This window comes from Nilaparvata lugens, chromosome 4, assembly GCF_014356525.2.
Source record: "Nilaparvata lugens isolate BPH chromosome 4, ASM1435652v1, whole genome shotgun sequence".
Lineage (NCBI taxonomy): Eukaryota > Metazoa > Arthropoda > Insecta > Hemiptera > Delphacidae > Nilaparvata > Nilaparvata lugens.
Window position 1 is genome coordinate 10041821 of NC_052507.1, and position 26806 is coordinate 10068626.

The following is a 26806-nucleotide window of genomic DNA, read 5'->3' on the forward strand; positions in this document are numbered from 1 at the left end:
TCTATTTTTTCATGAAGCCTTTTAATATTCTTGGAATATCATAGTAGAAACGGTTCACTTTTCATACCTACATTTTATTATCTCATTATTATATATTTTTTAAATTTAATTCAGATTTCTTTATGAATTATAAGTGTAAGATGATCAAGTATAATAATAAGATACACAATATAACTATATGTTTCGAAGTAAATTCATTTTATTGAAATATATAGGCTATATTTTTAGCTGATCATATACTATATACAGGCTATAACAATCAACTACATAATAAATACCATATTGTAATAATAATTATTGAATCAAAGCTGTAATATTACTGAGTAATTTTTCTCTTCAAGTACGGTCTAAACCAGTCAGTTAACTACTACTATAACATATTATTGAGTCCTAGATCATAACCTAGCAAAATATTTTTAGAAACTATTCATGGAAATCAATTATTAACTTTTAGAATAATATTTAGTTAGTTAACTATTACTGTACGAGTTTATTTAGGTACAGTACCGTATTTGCCATAGTAAATAGGCTGGAAATGTAACTTAATGTTATCTAGAAATACAGAGTGTGTTAAATTTGGAAAAGACCCCACGAATTGGATCCAAATTGTATTGATAATGGTGAAAACTCTTGATATTTAAAGTTGATCAAGGTCAAGTGTTGGATGCTTATAATCAGTCAGTTTCTGTTGAAAAAATGTTGACGAATTTTCCTTTTCAGCAGCTTTGAGTTATTTCTATCCTACTGATATTCAGTGAGATTCATCCACAAGCATCTCTAAATTAGTACTGATCTAAATTGAAGAAGGTTCTTCATAAGCGTTGCCCCTTGCCCTTGCAAAATTGTATCACACCATTAATAATAATTATGCTCCCTAATGTTTTCAACAAAATATATTACAGAGCCTCTTTTAATTTAAACACTATTGAAAAATATTTCGAATCATTTTCTGAAGAATTTGATTATTTATGAATACACTAACTTGAAGTAAATCTATGGTATCTAGATTAGTCAAATTATTCCATTTTGAGAAGGCTGTGACGTGTCCATTTACACAAAATATTATTGTGCTTGCATAGAAATTTTTGACTTTTATCAGCAACTTTACACTGTAAATTAGATCTAGTAACGAATTATTGTAGTTTTTAGGGTATTTCGAGCCTTTTTAATGCAATAAAATATAAAAATGTAACTATTCAGATCAAATTGTTTTTATTCCAGGACCTACTCATTCCTGAAATCCAATACCGTATTATTTGAGTATTAATTTGTACGATAAAATAATATAAATAACATAATAATTGATAATATGATAGAAATACCCATTCAATTTTTGAGTAGATAAACAACGGACAATTGATATCTGTTCTGTTTTTAAATCCTGTTTTTATTGTTTTCGAATGTTGCTTTAGATAGAAATAGAAGGACGTCTTGAATTGAAAGGACGCAGTTTCAGGACAATTTACAAGTGTCTCTTTAAATGTCTAATGAGAGCGGCTTTGTTTGCTGCTAGTCACAGGAATCACAGGTGTAGGGTCTTTCTCCAGTATGTGTGGATAAATTAGTGATCAGATTTGATTTCCATGCTGCTTTGTAGTCACAGTGATCACAGGTGTTGGGTCTTTCTCCTGTGTGTGTCTTCAAATGAGTGATTATATTTGTTTTCTGTGCTGCTTTACAGTCGCAGAATTCACAGCTGTAGAGCCTCTCTTCTGTGTGAGTCTTTAAATCATGATATTTGATTTCCGTGCTGCTTTGTAGTCACAGAATTCACAGCTGTAGAACCTCTCTTTTGTGTGAGTCTTTAAGGCAGTGCAAAGGCTAAAAATAAACTTCCTACTTGTGATATTTTTCAAAGTTTCTCGATTTGTATATCATCAAGCTATCAAAATGAAAAAGTTTTCTCAGGAAAACATTTTTTTCCGATCATTACTTTTTGAGATATGAGCGCCTAAAGTTTAAATTTTTGGGACAGAACATTTCAAATTCGCTAAGAGATGAATCCATGAGATTTAGAGGATAGGTTCTTCATGGTTTTGTTGATCTAGTAAAACAAAACTTTTCTAAAAATATCAATTTTTAAGATAGTTATTCAATTTACTAAAAATAGCAAAAATAACTTTTAGTTGAGTCATTTTTGGTAAATTGAATAAATTTTTCAAAAATTCATATTTTCAGAAAATGTTTGTTTTACTAAAACAAAAATTTTCTAAAAATATCAATTATTAAGATAGTTATTCATTCTACTAAAAATAACTTTTAGTTGAGTTATTTTTGGTAAATTGAATAACTTTTTCAAAAATTGATATTTTTAGAAAATTTTTGTTTTACTAGATCAACAATACCATGAAGAATCCATCCAAGAAATCTCATGGATTTATATCTTATCGAATTTGAAATGTTCTTTCCCAAAGATTCAAACTTCAGGCGCTCATATCTCAAAAAGTAATGATCGGAAAAAAATGTTTTCCTGAGAAAACTTTTTCATTTTGATAGCTTGATGATATACAAATCGAAAAACTTTGAAAAATATCACAAGTAGTTTATTTTTAGCCTTTGCACAGCCTTAAATCATGATATTTGATATCCGTGCTGCTTTGCTGTCAGGTGGTCAGTCAGTCGTGCTGCTGCAGAAATCACAGGTTCTTCTGTGTGTGTCTAAATGAGTGATGAGATTTGTTTTATATATTTCAATAAAGGGAGCAGCTTCAAGAATCAGGGGAGCAGCGCATGGTGTTCCACAGGGTTGTGTTGGGACCCTTGCTGTTTATTCTTCTCTTGAATGATTTCATGGCAAGTGAGGAATCAGTGATTTTTGCAGACAACAGCAAGAGGTCCAACAAGTGATGAGGTAAATGCAAGATCTGCAGTACTACAATGTGACGCTAAAAAGTGGCTCTCAGCAAACAGACTCAAGCTAAATGAAGAAAAAACAAATACGTACCCTCATTCGCTCACTGATACGACAGGAGGCTGAACCAGTTAAGTTGCTTGGCTCCTGGTTGGATGGTAGGCTGAGATGGAAAGCTATCCATGGTAATATACCTGCTAAGAAAGCTCAGACACGTGGTAGGCAGGATGAGATTGATGATGGCATACCACTCACTCTTTCACAGCCACCTCATGTATGGACTGATGATCCTGTGGTGACATGTGCTGCTCCTCCAAAAACGAGCACTCTGTACAATCACTTTTTCTGCAAGTAGGGACCACTGTAAACCTCTCTTCAGACGTATGGGGATCCTTACCATTTACAGCCAGTATGAGTTCAGCTCACTTACACATTTGATGGACAACCAGGAAGCCTGGTCGAGGAGAGGTGAAATCCACAGCAACAACACTCGCCGAGCTGCTGACCTTGAGGCATCCCACACAAGATTGAGCAGCATCTATAACAGCTATCCAGCAGCAGTCATTTACATGTTCAAGAGGCTGCCCAGTGAATTGAGAAATTCACCATGTGATAAATTTCTAAGCACAGTGGAGAAGAAGCTAAACGACAGGCCACTCTACTCATTTGCTGAGCTTGAGGATGGGCCCCTTTTTTGAAGCAGTTCTACTTCAACGACTAGCCAAAATGGCTACCAACCAATATTGTTTGTCACACTGTCTATCTGGAATCCTCAGTCTTTGACAACAAGTATCAAGTAAGTAAGTATTAAGTATTTCCTTGTAGTCACAAAAATCATAGATGTAGAGCCTTTCTTCTGTGTGTCTTTTTATCATCTATTTAGTTTTTTTCGAATGTGAGAATATTGATACTAATGGGCACGCTTGATAATACCATGACTGCAAAGAAAATTATTGAAACCAAAGACCTTAAAGCTGCGATTAGACCAAAGTTATTAACAAAATGTTAATAACTCAATCCTTATAGATTATATTAGATTGAACATAATAACTTATCATACACATGATGAAGATGTGTGTTTGTCAACTTCCGTTCAATCTAATAGAATCTATAAGGATTGGTGTAAACCCAGCTTAAAGATGCATACCTCTTTAAGGTCTGATTGAAACTATATACCTTATACAAATACAGTAATAGACTGGCTTCTCCACACATCTGTGTAATCACTTGTCAGCTTATTTAAGAAGAAGAATTCTATAGTCTGATTTTTACTCTAATATTGGCGTATGAAGGAGGCTCCTTTTTCCTTTTATATTACCTCTATCTTCGAAATGCAAAATTTCCAAAAACCTTGTATATACGTCGACGCGCAATTTAAAAAGGAACATACCTGTCAAATTTTATGAAAATCTATTACCGAGTTTCGCCGTAAATGCGCAACATTTAAAAATTAAGAGAAATGCCAAACCGTCGATTTGAATCTTGGACTTTACTTCGCTCGGTCAATAAAGTAAGAAATATAAAAAATGCTGATAATAGGTTTATAAAAACACAAACCCTGATAGGGTTGTTGAAAAACTACTTAAAATATTTTACACTAGTCAACAAGGCTCAACTTACAATATAGAAAATTTTTAAATACAGTTGAGTAACAAACTGCAATGATTAGTATTTAATGTTGAATTAGACAGTCTAATTATTAATCATATTTTGTGTAAAAGAGAGTTGAAAACGTTTCAGGTTATGCCACATTAGTTTATTCAATATAAGCTATGTTTATTTGAGTACTCACTTCAAAATACATTGCATATAGCTGTTAATTAGATCTCAAATTTGATTGATATTGATACCAAAGTAAAGTTCTTGAGGTTTTTATAAGAAAAATCAACCTACTATTAATATCATTCAAAAAATCCCGCTATATCGATTTGGGATTTTTACAAAATAATGATCAGTGTTGCCACTTGCCAGGTTAACGTCATCAACATTAAATAGGTGAACGTACACTATTGAGCCTACTACTATTTATTATGATCAATAATATAGCAATTATGATAATTTTTATGAAGTTACAATGAATAAAAGAATACATGGTTTTAGACATTAAACTGGGTTTTGGGTTGGTCATCCTGGTATTTACACACGGTCAAAATAAAATTGCAACAGTAATCAGCTGCTAAGCTGCAGCCACCGGCTCCGTCTGCGACTCTTGCATCCTGCATTATTTTTATCCAGTCAGTCTGTTTCTGTTGTGCGTTTTGCAATTAGCATTGTAACTATTTGTGAATGTATTGCTGTTTGTGTTAAAAACTAAAATTTTATTATTCTTTTAATTGAAAAATTAAGCTTAGCTGTTATCAATTAACAAAACTATTCATTGTAAAGTACTACGGAGTAATTTTGAAATTTTAGACAATAGACCATTCTGTATAAAAATATTCCTTCTGACGTGATTTTAGAAGAGGTTCTGCGCTTCTATTTACTGGTAAGATAAATTTTTTTAAATATATAATTATTGACCGAGCGAATTGAGGTCTAAGATTCAAGTCGACGGTTTGGCATTTCTCTTGATGTTTAAAATGTTGCGCATTTAATAGATTTTCATAAAATTTGACAGGTATGTTCCTTTTTTAATTGCGCGTCGACGTATATACAAGGTTTTTAGAAATTTTGCACTTCAAGGATGATATAAAAGAAAAAGGGGCCTCCTTCATACGCCAATATTAGAGTAAAAATCAAACTAGCTATAGAATTATTATTCATCATAAAATAGCTGACAAGAGATTACACAGATGTGTGGAGAAGCCAGTCTATTGCTGTATTTTCATAAGGTCTTTAATTTCAATCAGGTACTTATGGATGAGAATTCTGCGTTAAAAATAAATTTATTTCATTTAATTAAGACAAAAGTTTCAATCTTTTTAAGGGCCCCATACACTAGGGAACTTGGATCGGCGAACTTGGTTCTTGCGAACCATGTTCCCCAGTGTATGTGGAAAATTGGCGAACCAAATTCGTGACGAATTTGGTCTTCAAACTGGATTAAAAACTCTTTTCGGTTCGTCCGCCGGGGCGATATATTCTATCTATATATATTCAATTTATTTTCTTCCCACTGCAGCTGCAAACTTTGAAACACTCATCTCTAGACCCCCAAAGACACTGAAGTAACGAACGGTTGTTTGCACTCCCCACTACAGTGTGTGGGACAAATCCTACAAGAACTTGGTCCCCCGAACCAAGATCGCTGATCAAAGTTCCCTTGTGTATGGGGCCCTTAAGGCAGGTGCCTCTTGCATAGGATTTGTGACATCAAAAACCCTAAAAAAATACATGAATTTGCTATCTTAAGATCCTCATAAAATATATCGCTTTCGGTTCTTAATAACAAAAAACATAACATTCTGAACCAGCGCTCTTTTTTATTGAATTGAAAGTGAGCTAAGGATTAAATAAAACTTTGTTAGTTTTTAGAATCTTTTCCCCTTTAACATTAATTAGCCTACCTACTTTATACTTTGCAACCCTATAGGCAAACCATAGTTATAGATATACCTTACTATCTATCAGGTCAGCAAATAAAAATCCAAGTACCGTTTTTTAAAATAGATACTTTTCATCCTAATAAATAAGAGTGGCCATTACCAAAAAGTTAATTTTGAAGGTATACTATCCTATTAAAAAAATAAAATCACTGACCAATCAGCATTGTTCTAATTGCAACCTGTATTGTATACAGTCAGTTTTACGATAATCACAATCCTTGATTAATCAAAGCCAAATAGAAAAAAAAGAATATTCTAAAATATTTTATGATGTAACAAATTATACAAATTTCCAGATGAACCAGAGATAGGATATCTCTAAATAATTGCTGTCTAATTATTATTACAATCATTTTTCATCATCCATTGATAACTGATAACGAACAAGGCTGAATTTGGAAGTCTTGATCTGTGAACCTCTCATCAATTATTGAGATGATTTGACAGAATTTGAGTTATTTCAAACTGATTAAAATGAAAAAAAAAATGCACTGAATCATTCAAATTTGTCTCTAAGATAACCTTTTACACTAATTTGCTTTTTATACCCTAACTTTGATATTAGTATTTTACAACCATTTGTCTATGAACTTGTCGATCAATAAAAAGTTATTTACGGCAATTTAATTCAATATCCATCCAAGTGGAACCAAGATAATTTCAATGTTATCTTAAAATATTCAAAATGTGCGATCTTTGTAAGAACCGTGAAAATATGGTTTTTAGTTTCACTTTTTGTGTAGTTGAGAAGTTGATATTGTGGTAATTATTCATATTGAATGAAAAAGACTAAGAAATTGTCAAAAAACCACTGATTGATTGATAATTAGAAAGACCGGTTTCGGTTATTACACCATTGTCAATCTCAGTAAACTCAGTTTTTTCAGAGATTGACAATGGTGTAATAACCGAAACCGGTCTTTCTAATTATCAATCAATCAGTGGTTTTTTGACAATTTCTTAGTCTTTTTCATTCAATATGGTTTTTAGTCATTATCCACCATTTTTAATTGAACTTTATTGAATTTCTTACTATCGGATCCTCATGGTATAAGGACCTTAAGTTTAAAATTTCAAGTCAATCGGTTAATTAGGAATGAAGTTATCGTGTTCACACACACACCCACACAGACCAACACCCAAAAATCATGTTTTTGGACTCAGTGGATCTTGAAACGTATAGAAAACATGAAATTAGGGTACCTTAATTTTTTTTTGGAAAGCAATACTTTCCTTAGGTACCTATGGTAATAGGGCAAGGAAAGTAAAAATAAAATCACTGACCAATCAGCATTGTTCTAATGGCAACATGTATTGAACACAGTCAGTTTTACGATAATTACAATCCTTGATATCAATCAAAGCCAATTAGAAAAAAAAATTATTTTAAAATATTTTATGATGTAACAAATTATACAAATTTCCAGATGAACCAGAGATAGGATATCTCTAAATAATTGCTGTCTAATTATTATTACAATCATTTTTCATCATCCATTGATAACTGATAACGAACAAGGTTGAATTTGGAAGTCTTGATCTGTGAACCTCTCATCATTATTGAGATGATTTGACAGAATTTGAGTTATTTCAAACTGATTAAAATGAAAAAAAAAATGCACTGAATCATTCAAATTTGTCTCTAAGATAACCTTTTACACTAATTTGCTTTTTATACCCTAACTTTGATATTAGCATTCTACAACCATTTGTCTATGAACTTGTCGAACAATAAAAAGTTATTTACGGCAATTTAATTCAATATCCATCCAAGTTGAACCAAGATAATTTCAATGTTATCTAATATTCAAAATGTGCGATCTTTGTAAGAACATTGAAAATTAGTTTTATACTCAGTTTCATCTGGTACTTCATTGGTAGATCATATAAAGCTTTTGTTAGTGTATTTTGTTTCAAAATTATTGTTCACAGTATTTCAATAAAAATTTATTACAGTAGTTACAACATTTTATATTTTTAAGGCTATAAATCACTAGTGTAATATTTTAGCTGAGAAGTAAAATACAGGTAGCTATTTCTTTTTACTTAGGTTACTTACTTTACTTTTTTTACTTCTGTTGTCTTCGCCGCAGTCTGCTGACCGGGGAATTGTCATTGTCCCTTGAACGGGGTTTTCCACGGCACTAGCCGCTATCTGAGGTGGGTGTATCTATGCTCCTCGATGTATTCTGCAACGGTGTAATAAGGCCGGTTCATTAGGTACCTCTTCAAACCCTTTGCTAGCGCGTCATTGTTTTCTAGTTGTTTTAGACTATCTGGGAGCAAGTTGAACAGACATGCCCCTGCATAAGACGGAGAATTGCGGAACTTTTTCAATCTATGTTGTGGGAGGTCTATGTTGTGATTATGTCTTTCCCATAGCTGTGCATGTCTTGTCTCAAGATTGGATTTGATTTCTTGACCAAAATAACGACTTCCAAGATATTTATGGAGACTGCCGTTAGTATTCCTGTTTTTTTGAAAAGGGGTTTGCAATGCTCAATGTACTTGGTTCTTGAAATATTTCTTATTGCTCTCTATTGCTATTAAGCAATTCCAATTGCTATTAAGCTATTTCTTATTGCTATTAAGCTAATACAGTTAGTTTATAAATCATACAAATGATATCATCATTATAAAAATATTTTTAATCATTAGTGATCCAATGACCGAATTATTAGTCATTACAGTGACGTAATTTTACGGTGGTTAGATGAAATTTGGAAGTGTGGCCACTTTTTCTCATTTTGATAAACCACTTGACACTACTACTATGAAATACAGGTGTAATAACTGTTCAATTGAATGAAAGTTCATTCGGTATTTTGTTCAATTTTCAGGAATGGCGACTAGTAACGGAACCCAAGACAAAGCAGGTGGGGACTATGTTTTTGAAAGAGACTTTATCTACCCAAATGCACCCAGTAAATGCACGTGGAAGGCGGGCAGTGCCAACGATGCCAACAATCCTCATCAAATCAAACAGTTGTAAGTTGTTCCAAATTCATTCACAATTTCTAATTGCAAACTAAAATAGTATTTTACTTTTGAAGAACCCAATATAAGTTAACCTATGATGGTAAAGGAATCGAGCCGGGGCCGCGCTACCTGTACACTGGGCTATTGTTCCAAAAAGGTTCATCCTCTAACTCTCGACTTTATTGTCCTCTGATTCCGGTTCATTATTCTCATTAGTGGCCCCGTGTGGTTTTTTGAAGGCAATTCTAGCTGGTAGCACCAACTTATCTATCATTATTATCTATCACCCTTTTATTTATCACCTGATTATCTATCACTTTACACCTTATCTGTTGTATTTTCTACAATTATTGAATCTGTGTCAGTGATCCAGTACTTGTAATTGTATTATTCCCAATGACTCATTTGATGAAACTCAACTTGCTCACAAGCTGTATACAGACCAACTCGAGTTACATACAATTCGATACTTATTGAACGTCGATTTTTGGCGTTCTTTTAAATTCTATCAGATTGAACACAACTTGGCAAACTTGTATGATGCTTATCATGTGTTTGTCAAGTTATATCCAATATCGTAGAATTTATAAGGACGGCAAACAAATGTACGTAAAAATCGATGTGGGCTGTACACATCACGTACGTTTGACTAAATTTGTACTCATCATCGATAGTAATGTGTGTGTTTATCCAATCACTGTGCTACCACTGGTTTACAGCTGAAATTACATTTAAGTAGCCAGACTGGTCCACCAAAATATTCCTCAGAGTGGAAACCTTAATAATAGACCACTAAAATGTCGAAATTGAATAACAATAGGCGACCACTGTAGGATCACTAGAATTTCCACCTGTCCATCCATTATTTTCGGCGGCCCTGTCTCGTTTCTTTAACCCACCTATAATCTTCAGTATACGTAGGAAATGACATTGGGCAATACGGCAAGGCAGAACATCCAAAAGGATCTCTCTGAGATAAGGCTCAACTCACACTTGCGCGACTCAGGTCGAGAAGAGACTCGACTCGTCGAGAACATGTGTTTTCAAATGGTGACAGTCGCGGAGACTAGGATCGACTGGTCTGAGTGTCACCATTTGGAAAAACATGCTCTCGACTAGAGTCAAGTCTCTTCTCGACCTGAGTTGCGTAAATGTGAGTTGAGCCTACGAGCCATATAAATAACTGTCACAAAATTGAATTGTAATAATTAATTCGAATATCCAATGAAAACTATATGAATAGAACAAAGATCCTCTGCTACTGTAAATATTCACCGAAGAACTAAATAACAGAAGGGAATTCTTTGAGTGAAACTGTCCAAAAATCTGTGCCCAGACCGCGAATCGAACCCAGAACCTCTCAGTTGTCAGCCTCTTCTTCTTCACCCACCAGACATTTTCTGAACGGCTTGACTCAATTAAGATGCTAGCCGTTCCGGCCAGGTATCAAACATGGAAGATTAATATTTTATTTTCACAGAATAGACTCATTGTAATAATTAATTCGAATGTACAATGAAAGTTATATAAAGAGAGCTAAGGATTTCTGATATGAAAATATTGACCAAAGAACTAAATAGCAGAAGGAAATTCTTCTGAGGTGCTCAGACTGCACACAATGAACCGGGCATACGTTAATTATTGTATTGTAAAATTCGGTCGCGTCTTAAAGCACTGGATTTCATTTTCAGTGAAAATGTGTGTATTATTAGTATTTTAGAACACTGATTATATTGTCAAATTCAATATTCACAATTCATTATTTCACATACAGGTCTGCAGTTTCGTGTTGAAAATAAAAATGTGTAATTTGCAATACAATCAGTGTTTCTCAATATTTTGGAAAAGATTCATAATACCAATATGTTTAAAAAAATGTTATTATTAGTAAGTTTGGAATATTTATTCACTAGAAGGTAACCCGTGCTCCGCAAGGGTCTGATTGAAAATTTAACAAACTTGACCTACTGAATTGAAAAGAAGCCTATATACATCCTCTGTAAATAACGAATCTATATGCAAAATTTCAAGATAATCAGTCCAGTATTTCAGACGTGATGATGCGTCATTCGTGAATTTCCTATCCCGTACGTGTTTAAGCCAATTTTTTCCTCTATTATATTATGGAGACAAAAAGTAGAAACCCACTTTGCCTCCTTCACACAATACAATAATTGAAATCAATCATATTGAAATAAAACACTTCATCGAAAATTTTATTCCAAAGAATAGAAACATTTCTTAATTATTCTGGTCAACATACAATATGGGTGATTAGTCGTGCAGAAAACTGCTCAATTTGTCACTGAGACGGTTTTGTACATAAAATGGTTAAATAATATTGTACTAGATTGAGCCAATGCAGCGGAAATAGCCTTTTTCAAATTGATCAGTGCTTGATATCTACATAACTCCATTCCCTACACTTGTTGAACGATCGATTACGTCATTTATTTAGACAATCATCATTGAATGACATCATCAAATTCGTCATTGACACTTTCATCATCTAATGTCATCATCACTTTGATCACCAATTGATGTCACTATTAGATTCGTTGTCACACTATGTCATATTATCTAATCCAAGCAATTCTGCAAAAACCAAGTCATGGTGCCACCTATGTATTATTTATTTAATTTATCATTCAGAATTATTATATATATTTATATTTACTATTGAAATGAGTGAGTTCATCTACCATATTATTTATCTTTCTAAATTTTCTCATTCTTGGTTCAATCAACAACATTTTTTCCAAAAAATACAAATTAATAAAGCCTGTATATTTAGGTACGCTTATTTTGTTTTGTCACAAACCGCATGTAAATTGCATGTGAACCACTAAACTGTTTATTTTAAATTAGGGTTTAAAGCAGTTTTGGGCGATTGCCTGTTGCTTTCAACAAAATTGTAGACCAAAATTATTGTAATTTTGTTTTCAAAAAATTGTAATATTGTCTATCGGAATTAGTATTGTCTATATATTCAATACCGGAATTGTATTGTATACTAGCAGGTAACCCGTGCACCGCAAGGGTCTTATTAAAAACTTGACAAACTGAAAACTTAACGTACTGAAATCTTGAAGAATTTAAAATGGGCCTATAACCATCCTCGGTAAATTAAGAATCATTATGCAAAATTTCAAGTAGTTAATCAGTCCAGTAGTTGAGACTTGATGATGCGTCATTCGTATCTTTCCTATCCCGTACGTGTATGAGCCCATTCTTTCCTTCATTATATTATAAATTTTATAAATAAATAAACTCAATGCAACGGTCTCATTAGATGTGAGAGCCAATGAACGGTGGCTACGGTAAAATACATTAATTTATTGTTCTTATGTGATAATTATAATCATTATGGCATTTTATATAAAAAATATCGGGGGACCGAGCTTCGCTCTGGAGTGTAAAAGCATAGAACATTTGTAACGAAAGATTGAATTTATAGTTTATATTTACTTATTTATACATTTTCTCAGTCGTACAATTATTTTTACAGTTATGTGAGGAGGCACAACAGGCTTATGCCCAAAACTGTTCATTTTTCAATTTATACTACAGTCCAAATCAAAATCTAGGTTAAGCTATAACAATAACAATTTATTCACACTTCAAAAAGCAAACACATCATCAATATTACAAATAGATATACTATGAATTCGATTCAGAATGACATACTATGTTTGCTACAATATTTGTTAATATACTATGTACTATTCTACACTAACAGCATCTTGTTACTATTTTGGACTTTCTGAAGTAAACATGTTTTCTAAAAAAAGAGGAATAAACGAAAATAATTTTTTCTTCTCGTGAGATCAGCTGAATTATCCCATACATGCACTCGTTCACTCACTTCCATTACGGTATCAACAGACGACAAAATTTCCAGCTGTTTTTCCAAGGACGTATTTATCCTTTTAATGTCCTTCAGCGAGTTATCCCAAGGTTGAAACCTAGTGCAATCGAATTTTTATATAATAAACCTACTTTGTTCCAAATTTTGTGAGAATCGTTAGACCCGTTTTCATGATCCGGTCACATACAGATATATAAACATATAAAAAGAAATTGCTCGTTTAATAGTATAGGATATAACATTTTACATTTGAAATATGCATTTTTTTTCTCAACAGGAAGCCAAGACCGAAATTAATGGACAACATTTTGAGTGCGGTTGGTAACACTCCAATGGTCAGACTCAATAATATTCCCAAAGCAGAAGGAATTGTCTGTGAAATGTGTAAGTTTATCTATCATATTTATTTACTGTGCTTATTCCATAACTCTATATCATTTATCAAGTATAGGAGTCACGAGTAAAACCTGTCTAATTTTCAAATGTGGTTACAGCAAAAATATTTACATTTTTCCCTTCTGTTGCTGATGATGTGTTGTGCGTACTAATAGAGAGTTAGCGGGTGACTTGAGAAAAATAATCATTTAAATTAAATTTCTAGTGACGCCCTGCTTTATTGATACATTGATACGGAGTGGTCCTTGGTCTAAAAGTAGCAGCATATAGCTGCTACGCAAGCACTCTATCCACTAGACCAAGGATCACTCCGTATCAATGTATCAATAAAGCAGGGCGTCACTAGAAATTTAATTTCTCTTTAAGATCTCGGGTTCAAACCCTCTCATTACCAAACGTTTTTTAACCGGATCACTGTTATCGGATGGGCGCGTTAAATTGTCGGTCCCGGCTAAAGTATGACAGTCGTAAGGCCCATTGACGGCCCATAAATTATATATTCAGGTGAGGTGGGACCTTCCCGCACGGGACTCCCCACTAACAAAAGCCATAAGAATTTATCTCTTTTCTGTATTGGGCTACTAGTAATATAAATGGAAAGAAAAATAAAAATAAAAAAATTCAGTACCCTTTTTGAATTATTCAATCACAACATGTTTCAACATTGATGCTATTTTCAAGTGATAAAAGGGTACTGAGATTTTTTATTTTTCTTTCCATTCATAAGAATTTACTTTATTGATACATTGACGTTGTCTTTCCAGGCCGTTCTCCATAGTTTTTATTGTAATTTCCCTTAGAATAGTTGCCACTTCCTGGGTGATAGCCTTCTTAGCAACTTACAGATTTGAAGTATTCCAATCTGCAAGTGTCGTCAAAGAAAAACTCACAAGGGTTTGAATCCAGTGACCTTTCAAGCAAAATGTAACATTATACTCAAACAAACTCAAGGATTCAAGGGTTTGAATCACTACCTCCGTAAACAAAGCCGTAGCGCATTCGTTTGCGGGTAGGGCTCCTACACCAATAAAAATTCGTTGATTTCAGCTGATCTACATCAGCTAGTGTTTTTATTGGTGTAGGAGCCCTACCTGTGCTGACGTCACACGAATACACTATGGCTTTGTTTACGGAGGTAGTGTTTGAATCCGGTTACCTCTCAAGCAAAATGTAACATTATACTATAGAGTGTCAATGTGTCATTACCACATCTGTGTCAACATTGAAGGAGTTCTTTAGAATTTTTTTTTCAAACTAAATGATGATTTAGTATAATTATCAAGTATTAAAGTAAAAAGTATAGTATTATAAATATACTATAGTATTTATTTTATTTTATTTATTTATCATATTGTGTACGAATACTCAACATGAGGAAAGGCACAACAGGCTCATGCCCAAAACTGTCCCATTTCCAATTTATACTTTACTGTCCAAATCAAAATGTTGGTTATGTCACTTTCACTTTTCAAAATACAATTTACGCCCTTCAATACTCAGATAAACGAGCAAATTTTATTTCATCTATTTATCATTTACAATCAACTTAAGGACAAAGAAACGGACTACAGTCCAAAACTTCTTTTCATCCCAATTTCATAAAATCAGTAAAAGCTCAATTATTATCAGTAAAAGCTCTTATTATCGTGTATAGTTGTTACTATATGTATATTTATTGTATTGTGAAATTCAATAAGTCTCATAATACTCGGCATGTAAATGAATATCAATGAATCTTCTAGGAGGAATTTATTGAAATAATTAACAGTGCTGTTCTAGACATATCTAATTCAACTACCCTCAGTATTTTTGTCTTGAAATGTCGTGAAAATTTTCTTCACTAGCACTAAACCACACCACTCCATTGTTCTATTGTCTCGGCTGCTTGGCTGAGCCTGGCTGGAGGGATCAAATAACCGACTGGTTTGATCTTTCGTCTGTCCGCTAGGCCGAACTACGCCGACCATTGCTGGGTGGAAGATGTTAAGCCGCGTCCACACTATGTCGATCGACACCGATCGACGAAGTCGATCGACAATGTCGAACAAGTCTGGACGTGTCGCTAGACATTGATGAGCGCTGTCGAGTCGAGTCGAACGCAACCCGAATCAGGTCGGTCCGGATCAAAGACAGTCGAGTCGAAGGCACCAGTGTGGACGTGTCGATCTTGTCACTGCCGTTTTAAAAAATAGAATAGTGCTATACTGTTGTTCAAGTGCTTACATTTTTATTGAAAATGAATTGGAGTGATACCCAAACGTCGAATTTTATTGAAATGTGCCGTGATCGTTCTTACTCATGGGATTCAAGTGATGTTGACTATAAAAACAGAAACAAACGGCATGATGGTTTGGTGGAAATTGCGGTGTCATTTGGCATTGAAAAAGTGGAGGTGGAAAAGAAAATTAGAAATTTGCAAAGTCAAGATTTATATTTAAAATAAAACACTCGATTAAATATAAGACACTCGATTATGCATGGAAATTTATGATGGTTGTCGGTCGACTCGTCTACATGTACTGAGGCAATTTTGTCGAGTTGACACAGACGAAGGTGTCGAGCGACTTTATCGATCGACCGGGTCGACAGAGTCGATCGACATAGTGTGGACGCGGCTTTACTGCGGCCGCTCGCATTCCCACCAACGCTGCTATTATTTGCTGTCTCAGCGCCTAGTCCGATTCAGCCAAGCAACCAGCCTGCACTGCGGAACTAGGTTTAAAGGCTTTCGCGATTTTTCTCAGTGGGCAGAGTTATATCACAGACAAGACAGACATGATCAGAGTACTGAATCTTCACAGTGCAAAACCCAATGAACGTTATACAAGACTAGATTAATTTAGCAAGAATTAATTTCAAAAAATACATGAACTCGTTTATTGAAACAATTTCAATAATAGCACTATTGCAATCTTTCATTGCAGTTGAAACCCTCAGAATATACAATAATGATAAGAGAGTTATTAATCCCTGTCAAGTCTTCTCTGCAAGTAAACAATGAATGAATAAAAATAACATGTGAGTCTAAAACAAAAATATATAATTGTCTTTAAAGTTGGCTTATTCTTGTTTAGTAATGGACTTATTTTGCTTGTTTGTGTTTGTATTCACAAAGTACTTGATCATTTCCACAAGATATTATGTACAGTATATCTCCAATTATCCGAATTAATGGGGACCGGGACTCATTCGGATAATCGGAGTTTTTTTTTTTTAAATTGTCATTGGAAAGAAAAATGCTACATTTTGATATTGCACTATTTTTTTGATTGAATTAAATGAAAGAAACATGATATCTTCACATGTTTTAAATATAAAGAAAATGTACTTATGTACAAGTTTAGAAATAAAAATCATTGATTTTTAAACATCTCCGTCAACGTAAGCTGTTTTGCGGTCTTCATCCGTTTTCGGGCAGACTTTTTTTGGACAAATTTTTTTCTGAAAGTGATTCGGATAATCTGCGATTTGGATAGTTGGAGTTCGGATGATTGGAGTTCCACTGTATTTCTGAAGGCTACTTAGTATTGCATGAACTTTGAGATATCATGGCACTTATGATAATTTTGTTTTAATTTTTGCATTTGTAATATTTAGTTATAAGTTAGTAGCATTAAAAAAAAAATGGAATCCGTTGGAAGGATGTCTGTTTTAACATCTCTTATAACTGACAGTTTCCGGAATCACTTCTAGGTGTTTCGGAACTCACTTAAAATACAGGTATCTCATCATCTATCTGTTTCAACAGCTCTTATAACTGATAGTTTCCGGAATCACTTCTAGGTGTTTCGGAACTCACTTGAAGCTGTATGCATCTCATCATCATCTGGAGATTATGTAAAAACTGAGTTTAGCTGTAACCGTTTTACATATTTGTGCCAGTTGCACAAAAGCCGGTTACATTTTAATCATGATCAAATGCCAAAAGAACCAATCAGGGCAGACTTTTTTGAAAAGAAGGCTTCTCTGATTGGTTCTCATAGCATTTAATCATGGTTAAAGTTTGACAGGCTTCTGTGCAATTGACCCTTTGACTTTTATTTTGTAACATATGTACAGTAAATAGATATTCAACATTTCTCATTAAAAATCGTAAATACTTCTTGTTCTGGGCTGTACAGTTAACAACATTCAATTCGATTCTTATTTGTTCAATCCAATACAAGCACATTATAAAAATAAAAATACAAAAACAATACAATCAAATTACATATTTCTAATAAAAATATAAAAAACCGGCTTCATGGTGAGGTGTGCTGAATATTTTATTTATTATTCACTAGCTTACCCGGCGAACTTCGTACCGCCAAAAAGTCAATGTATCTCATGTCACACTTGACTTTATTTGGTAAATCATGAATAATTAATATATCTGACAATCAATATTTTTATTTACATCTCAATACGAACTTCCTATGTGCTTAAAACTACCGATTTAAACAATTTCATCAAAGAGTGACGTGTTTATTACAGCTGGTAAGTTCATATGCTAAATCATATCACAACATGATCTTGCATCATGATGATCTTCCCCTTCTACGTTAGCCGCTCGGCCGGCAATTTCGAAAACATAGGTCTGTAAAATGGATTAATATATAATTATTATTAGCCCCCCTATTAAAATTTCTGGTCAGGAACCATCCCCAATATTCATTCACACAACATATTCCCAAAGTTTCATACCGTTCTGTCAAGTAGTTTTCGATTCTATAGAGAACAAACAAACTAACACACAAATAGACATTCATTTTTATATATAGAGATTGAAAATATACATAATAGAATGAAAGAAGAAAAAATACCCAGCCAACTTTGGTTTCCCATGTGATAAGCTGGTAGAGGGTAAAAAGTAAGGAATGGAGGGTAAAGAGGGGTGAAAAGGGGAAGGATTGATTGATTGAGCACTTTATTTGTGGGATTGATTGATTGATTGAGTACTTTATTTATGTAGATTACAATATATACTGGCTTATACACTTATATACAATAGCTTACAATACAGCAAAATTATAGATGAATTTACATAATATAGACTAAGAAAATAATTATTGAACTGTATATGATTTGAAAAAGTAATTTGTAATATAATAACTATAGATAATTATATTGTTATGCATCTACATAAATTGGCGGACCTTTGGACATATCAATGTCCATTCTTCGGAAAGAATATTAAAAATATCCTCCCCACTAACTCTCTACCAAAAGAATTGGGATGGGAGAGGAAAAGAGGAAAAAATACGATAAACATTTGTAAGCAAGTCATCCTCAGCTTATTCATTCATTTTCATTTATTGTACAAGATACTACAATCATAATAATTATAATTATGACATCGAAGGAAAAACTAGGCTGAGCCTGTACTATTTCTCTCCAAAAATTTTTATAAAAAGTTAATGTTTGTTCAAATTTTGAGGTTATGGTATCACACATTGCTTCATTCAAACAAATAACAAATATAGTTTCAAAAATGCTCATTATTACTCATTGCTATAAAATCGATTATGTGTGAAATTTCTAATTGATTGTAATTTTGTTGTCAGATGCAAAATGTGAATATTTGAACCCTGGTGGCAGTGTGAAAGATCGCATAGCTTTGAGAATGATCGAGATCGCGGAGGCCAGTGGAGATATCAAACCTGGATACACATTGATTGAGCCTACTTCAGGAAACACTGGTAAATAGTTATCATTTTTTGTTTTTAGTTCAGGAAAAATGGGTTGAATCACAACTTCTTTAGTGAGATTCAGTTTCAGCTGTCAACAATAATGTGACTTAATTTATTGTGAAGTATTAATGTTATTCATGGGTAAAGTTGTAGTAAGTGAATATTACTACAGTATTTGCACCTGATGGAGGACCGTGTTGAAAATCTTCATAAACTTTTTTTTAATTATTTAGTAAGTGATTCGTTGATGTTGAGCCAGTTTTCATGAATGATTAAAGCGAGATTCCCACATATTTATTATTAATACTAGCAGGAAACCCGTACTCCACAAGGGTCTATTTTAAAACTTGACAAACTGAAAACTTGAAGAATTAAAAATAGGCCTATAACCATCCTCGGTTAATTAAGAATCTGTATGCAAAATGTCAAGTTAATCATTCCAGTAGTTCGGACGTGATGATGCATCAAACATAATTTTCCTATCCCGTACTTGTCTCTTTCTCATAGTATTTATAAAGCTAACCAAATACAACAAACTTAAAGTTAGGCTCACGTTGTAAAGTTAATGGAAATGATAGGGACACAATGTTGCTACTTTTCCATTGTCACCATCATCATCATCATCATCATCATCATCTTCTCACAAGGATTAGGCACTATTGGCCTGTACACGCATCCATTTCTTCCTTGATCTTCCTATGCCTCGCTTTCCTTCGGGTTTGTACTCCCATGCTAATATTGGGAGCCTATTGGATTGCATTCTGAATAAATGAGTAGACCAATTTTCCCGATATTTCTTCAGTATATCCAATAGCGGCTCTACATTCAATTCAGCTCTTATGTTGTCATTCCTTATTGTATCCAGTCCACTACAACCTTTGACCGCTCGTAAAAATCTCATTTCAGCAGCTTGTATACGAGATTCAGTTTGTCTGTTTAAAACCCATGCCTCGCTACCGTATGTTATTAACAGTATCGCCATTGTTCTGTAAAACTTCAGCTGGGTATCTTGTCTCGTTCGCCTTCCTATAGCTCGTCTTATAGTGCCACACACCGCACTGAATCTCGCCACTTTTTCACCAACATCTTCATCCTTATCTTATTGCCACCATTTTCACAAATCAAATAAATTTGTTTCAACTATTAAAATTATAGATAATTAATTGATTAATAAAATTTAAAATAGGTCTATAACCATCCTCGGTAAATTAAGAATCTTAATGCAAAAATTCAAGTTTATCAGTTCAGTAGTTGCGATGATGCGTCAAACATGTATTTCGTATCCCGTACTTGTATTAGATAATTTCTTCCTTCATAGATATAGTATAGATATAGAAGAAGAAGAATATATAGATAGAAGAAGATAAAGCCGTTGAATAAACTATCTTATCTATGACCACTCTCAAGCTAAGTATAACAAACTGAAAACTTGATGAACTGAAAAATGGCGAACTGGGAATAGGTCTATACCATCCTCACTAAATTAAGAATCTTATAATAAGAGTCTTATAAAAACCGTGACAAACTAAAAACTTGATCAAATGAAATCTTGAAAAATTTAAAACGGGTCTATAACTGTTCTCGGCGAATGAAGAGTCTTTATGTAAAGTATCAAGTTAATCAGTTTAGTAGTTCAGATGTGATGACGCGTCATCCCTGTATTTTTTATACCGTATATGTAAAAGCCAATTCTTCCCTTTATAATATATAATAAAGGAAAGAATTTGCTTATACACGTACGGGATAGAAATTCATGAATGCGGCAATGCACAACTGAACTACTCAAATGATTAACTTGAAATATTGCATAACGATTCTTGTTTCACCGAGAATGTTTATAGGCGTATTTAAAATTTTTCAAGATTTCAATTGGTCAAGTTTTCAGTTTGTCACGGTTTTTATAAGACTTGCGGAGCACGGGTTACCTGCTAGCTATAGATAAAGACATTTCTTCTTGAAATGTATGAAATCATTTTATAGATAAAGACATATTGATTGTCACGGTTTTCATGAGACTCTTGCGGAGAACGGGTTACTTGCTAGTTATAGATAAAGACTTATCTTCTTGAAATGTTTGAAATCATTTTATAGATAAAGACATGTTGTTTATACCATTTTTAATAAAATAACTTACTGCAAATATAACGTATATCTTCTTAAAGTGTATGAAATCATTTTAGAGATAAAGACATGTTGGCTCATATGAATAAAACCAGAGCAAATGTTCATGAGCAAGAGCATGGATCATAAGGTTTTGCTCATGAGCAAAAGGTAGAAGCAAAAGCATTTGCTCATTTTTATATGAATAAGTTTTACCTTATACTCTTGCCTCATGCTCCTGAACTCTGGAGCAAATGCTCACGTATTTTAAAGATTTTTCATCAGCTGAATGGCCTTTGTGCCCTTACTTTGGTTTTATAGCTCACGGAAGGACTAAATATGCAAGTAGGGGGCACCGCTTGTGTTTGCGTCGTCTGCTCTGTTTTCTATTTATGAATAGAGTTTTAGTAGTTGTTTAGAATTTTGAAATAATAGCGTGAAAAAATGTCATCTCTATAATAATCTTCAGCATATTCTTATAATAACAATAGCTTCTTATAATCGTTTACACTCTCATCTTCTTAAATGCCTATTTCATATTTTGTGATGGCTATCTTTAAATCAGGTAGCTATCTTTTGTATTTATTCTTTTGTTGGAATAATGGTGATATATATCATTGTTGAATCTTAAAAGAGTTTTATAGTTCTCAACTATTGATTGTGATCGTATCTAGTATAGTTTCCTCTTCCTCACATGAATTAGTTGAGTCATTTTACTAAGAGCAAAAGGTGATAAGCTGATCTAGACTAGACTCACCTTTTTTGAAGCATTTGCCTCAAAAGTTGAGCAAATGCTCTAGTTTATTCATACAATTTTGAGTATAAGCATTTAATTTTGAGCAAATGCTCAAACTATTTTTTTGATGAGCATGAGCAAAAGGTTTTGCTCACGTTTATTCATAGAAAATGCTCCATATTTTAGAAGTATAAGAAAATGCTCAGCTTTATTAGTATGGCCCATTGTTTATACCATTTTTAATAGAATAACTTACAGCAAATATAACGTATATCATCTTAAAGTGTATGAAATCATTTTATAGATAAAAACATGTTGATTATACAATTTTTAATAAAATAACTTACTGCAAATATAAACGTGTACCTCACTATACTATTTGTAAAACTAAAGATAGAAGTTTTTAAACTTTTTAGATGCCATATACTGTATCCATTTTGGATTTTATTCTTGTTTCCCCTATTCTTGTTTCCCCTAAAATCAAATGTTTTATTAATGTTTTATTTAATTTTCTATGCTTTATCAGGTGTTGGTCTAGCAATGGCGGCAGCCGTTAAGGGCTACAAGTGCATAATAGTGATGCCACTGAAGATGTCGAACGAGAAGGTGAACATTCTGAAGGCGCTGGGAGCCGAAATTGTGCGCACGCCCACTGAGGCCTCATTCGACAGTCCGCAGGGACTCATCTCGGTCGCTCAGGAGATCCAGAAGAAAACGCCAAACTCTATCATTCTCGATCAGGTAATTTTATTCTCCTCATAATTAAAACTTGAACTCCCAAAACTTACACAATCGATCCTGTCTATCATACTCCATACGACTATCTATCCTGTCTATCATACTTTCTATACGACTCTATCATACATCAGGTAGCTTTCATCCTCCTCATAATTTTACTCTACTCGATCTTTTATTATGTTAATTGAAACTCACACTACAAAACTTACACGATCGATACAGGAGAAGACGTCTTACTCCATCATTCTCGATCAGGTAATTTTATTGACCGAGCGAAGTGAGGTCTAAGATTCAAGTCGACGGTTTCGCATTTCTCTTAATGTTTAAATGTTTGAATGTTTATATGTTGCGCATCTACGGCGAAACGCGGTAATAGATATTGTTGAATCTTAAAAGAGTTTTATAGTTCTCAACTATTGATTGTGATCGTATCTAGTATAGTTTCCTCTTCCTCACATGAATTAGTTGAGTCATTTTACTAAGAGCAAAAGGTGATAAGCTGATCTAGACTAGACTCACCTTTTTTGAAGCATTTGCCTCAAAAGTTGAGCAAATGCTCTAGTTTATTCATACAATTTTGAGTATAAGCATTTAATTTTGAGCAAATGCTCAAACTATTTTTTTGATGAGCATGAGCAAAAGGTTTTGCTCACGTTTATTCATAGAAAATGCTCCATATTTTAGAAGTATAAGAAAATGCTCAGCTTTATTAGTATGGCCCATTGTTTATACCATTTTTAATAGAATAACTTACAGCAAATATAACGTATATCATCTTAAAGTGTATGAAATCATTTTATAGATAAAAACATGTTGATTATACAATTTTTAATAAAATAACTTACTGCAAATATAAACGTGTACCTCACTATACTATTTGTAAAACTAAAGATAGAAGTTTTTAAACTTTTTAGATGCCATATACTGTATCCATTTTGGATTTTATTCTTGTTTCCCCTATTCTTGTTTCCCCTAAAATCAAATGTTTTATTAATGTTTTATTTAATTTTCTATGCTTTATCAGGTGTTGGTCTAGCAATGGCGGCAGCCGTTAAGGGCTACAAGTGCATAATAGTGATGCCACTGAAGATGTCGAACGAGAAGGTGAACATTCTGAAGGCGCTGGGAGCCGAAATTGTGCGCACGCCCACTGAGGCCTCATTCGACAGTCCGCAGGGACTCATCTCGGTCGCTCAGGAGATCCAGAAGAAAACGCCAAACTCTATCATTCTCGATCAGGTAATTTTATTCTCCTCATAATTAAAACTTGAACTCCCAAAACTTACACAATCGATCCTGTCTATCATACTCCATACGACTATCTATCCTGTCTATCATACTTTCTATACGACTCTATCATACATCAGGTAGCTTTCATCCTCCTCATAATTTTACTCTACTCGATCTTTTATTATGTTAATTGAAACTCACACTACAAAAACTTACACGATCGATACAGGAGAAGACGTCTTACTCCATCATTCTCGATCAGGTAATTTTATTGACCGAGCGAAGTGAGGTCTAAGATTCAAGTCGACGGTTTCGCATTTCTCTTAATGTTTAAATGTTTGAATGTTTATATGTTGCGCATCTACGGCGAAACGCGGTAATAGATATTCATGAAATTTGACAGGTATGTTCCTTTTTTAATTGCGCGTCGACGTATATACAAGGTTTTTTGGAAATTTTGTATTTCAAGGATAATATAAAAAATAATATAGAAAGGAAAAAGGAGCCTCCTTCATACGTCAATATTAGAGTAAAAAACAGACTATAGAATTATTCAACATTAATCAGCTAACAAGTGATTACACAGATGTGTGGAGAAGCCAGTCTATTGCTGTATTTCCATAAGGTCTATAGTTTCAATCAGGTACTTGTGGATGAGAATACTGCTTGAGGTCTACTGTTTACAGAACTAGGTCTATAGTTTCAATCAGGTACTTGTAAATGAGAAGTATTCTCATCATATCAGTACCTGGTATCAGTACCTGATGGAAACTATAGACCTTATGGAAATACAGCAATAGACTGGCTTCTCCACACATCTGTGTAATCACTTGTTAGCTGATTAATGATGAATAATTCTATAGTCTGATTTTTACTCTAATATTGGCGTATGAAGGAGGCTCCTTTTTCCTTTTATATTATCCTTGAAATACAAAATTTCCAAAAACCTTGTATATACGTCGACGCGCAATCAAAAAAGGAACATACCTGTCAAATTTCATGGAAATCTATTACCGCGTTTCACCGTAAATGCGCAGCATATAAACATTTAAACATTCAAACATTTAAACATTAAGAGAAATGCCAAACCGTCGACTTGAATCTTAGACCTCACTTCGCTCGGTCAACTACTAGTTTTATTCTACTCGATCTTTTATTATGTTAATTGAAACTCACACTTCCAAAACTTACACGATCGATACCGAAGAAGTCCTACTCCATCATTCTCGATCAGGTTTTTCTATTTTCCTCATAATTGAAATTTAAACTCGCAAAACTTACACAATCGATATAGATTTAGTTTATAGTTGTTGTCCAACTCTTATCATACTCCTTCAAGTAGCTTTCAAACAGGAGTGGCCGTAGTCGAATGGATAGATGCTGGCTTCATAATTCAGAGTCCTATGTTCAAATGCCGGCCCGGGCAAGATATTTTTCTCGGTCCACTCCCGTAACTTATTTTGAATGGACACGTTAAGACGTCTGTCTCGGCTGCCTAATAACAGTCGTTAGGTCATGTGAGAGGCCCTGAAATTTACCTGAAAACATTGACACCAGACCTGAGCGACCTGGTCACTCGATATTATTATAATTATTAGGTAGCTTTCTTCTCATAATTGAAACTCACATTCCCAAAAATTGCACAATCGATAAAGAAGAAGATGTCCAATTAAGAAGATGTCGATCAGGTAGTTTTCTTCTGATAATTTAAACCTACACTGCCAAAATTCACAAAATCGATACAGATGAAGATGTCCAACTAATTCATACTCTAAAAGGATGTTTTATTCTCAGAATTGTCAATATAATTGCATTATACTGCGCTTACTACAGTTTTTGGTAAATATTAAATCTGTTGTATCATGGACTCTATGGATAAAGTATAATCTGTAGTGTTTTTTTTCAATAAATAAAATACAGACATACCTTTTGTGAGCATCTTTTCAATCGGTTTATATAAATAATGCCCACTCTTATTTTTAGGACTACTGAAAGTATAGAACCACAATGGAATATAATATAAAGTACCCTTTTTATGATAACAATATCGGGGCACCGAGCTTTGCTCGTTATTTTTATTTATTGATAAACAGAACACAATTCTCTAAAATGATCTTGTTTATATTTCACAGCTGGCTATATGTCATGTTATGAATTTATGAATTTCGGGGATGCGATATTTTGATTTCTCACATACTCACTCGCTCACTCACTTTCTTACTATCCACAGCTGTTTCAGCCAATGATGAATCATCCTTTTAATGTCCTTCAGCGAGTTTTCCCAAGGATGAGACCTAGTGCAATCGAATTTTTATATCATAAACCTACTATGTTCCAAATTCCGTGAAAATCGTTAGAGCCGTTTATGAGATCCGTTGAACATGAATAACCAGATATAAAAATACAAATATTAGGAAATCCAGAAGAAAACGCCCAACTCTATCATTCTCGATCAGGTAATTTTATTCTCATAATTAAAACTTAAACTCCCAAAACTTACACAATCGATACAGAAGATGACGTCCAACTCTATCATACTCCATCAGGTATCTTTCATCCTCCTCATAATTGACCGAGCGAAGTGAGGTCTAAGATTCAAGTCTACGGTTTGGCATTTTTCTTAATGTTTAAATGTTTATATGTTGCGCATTTACGGCGAAACGCGGTAATAGATTTTCATGAAATTTGACAGGT

At 33.6% G+C, this 26806-nt stretch overlaps 1 protein-coding gene across 3 annotated transcripts in view; it reads left to right on the top strand.

Moving 5' to 3' along the window:
* Window positions 1-5030: 5030 nt before the first annotated feature.
* Window positions 5031-26806, top strand: part of LOC111049463 (cystathionine beta-synthase) — a 48092-nt gene continuing 26316 nt past the window's right edge. Inside the window, exons 1-5 of one of the 3 annotated variants that reach the window (XM_039426607.1) lie at window positions 5031-5336; window positions 9237-9384; window positions 13521-13627; window positions 19183-19317; window positions 22671-22885. In XM_039426607.1, the coding sequence (XP_039282541.1) occupies window positions 9239-9384; window positions 13521-13627; window positions 19183-19317; window positions 22671-22885 (603 nt within the window). In that variant the 5' untranslated portion in view covers window positions 5031-5336; window positions 9237-9238. Of the gene's footprint in view, window positions 5337-8226; window positions 8557-9236; window positions 9385-13520; window positions 13628-19182; window positions 19318-22670; window positions 22886-26806 lie in introns of those variants that run through there. The other 2 variants (XM_039426606.1, XM_039426608.1) reach the window with 2 other exon arrangements.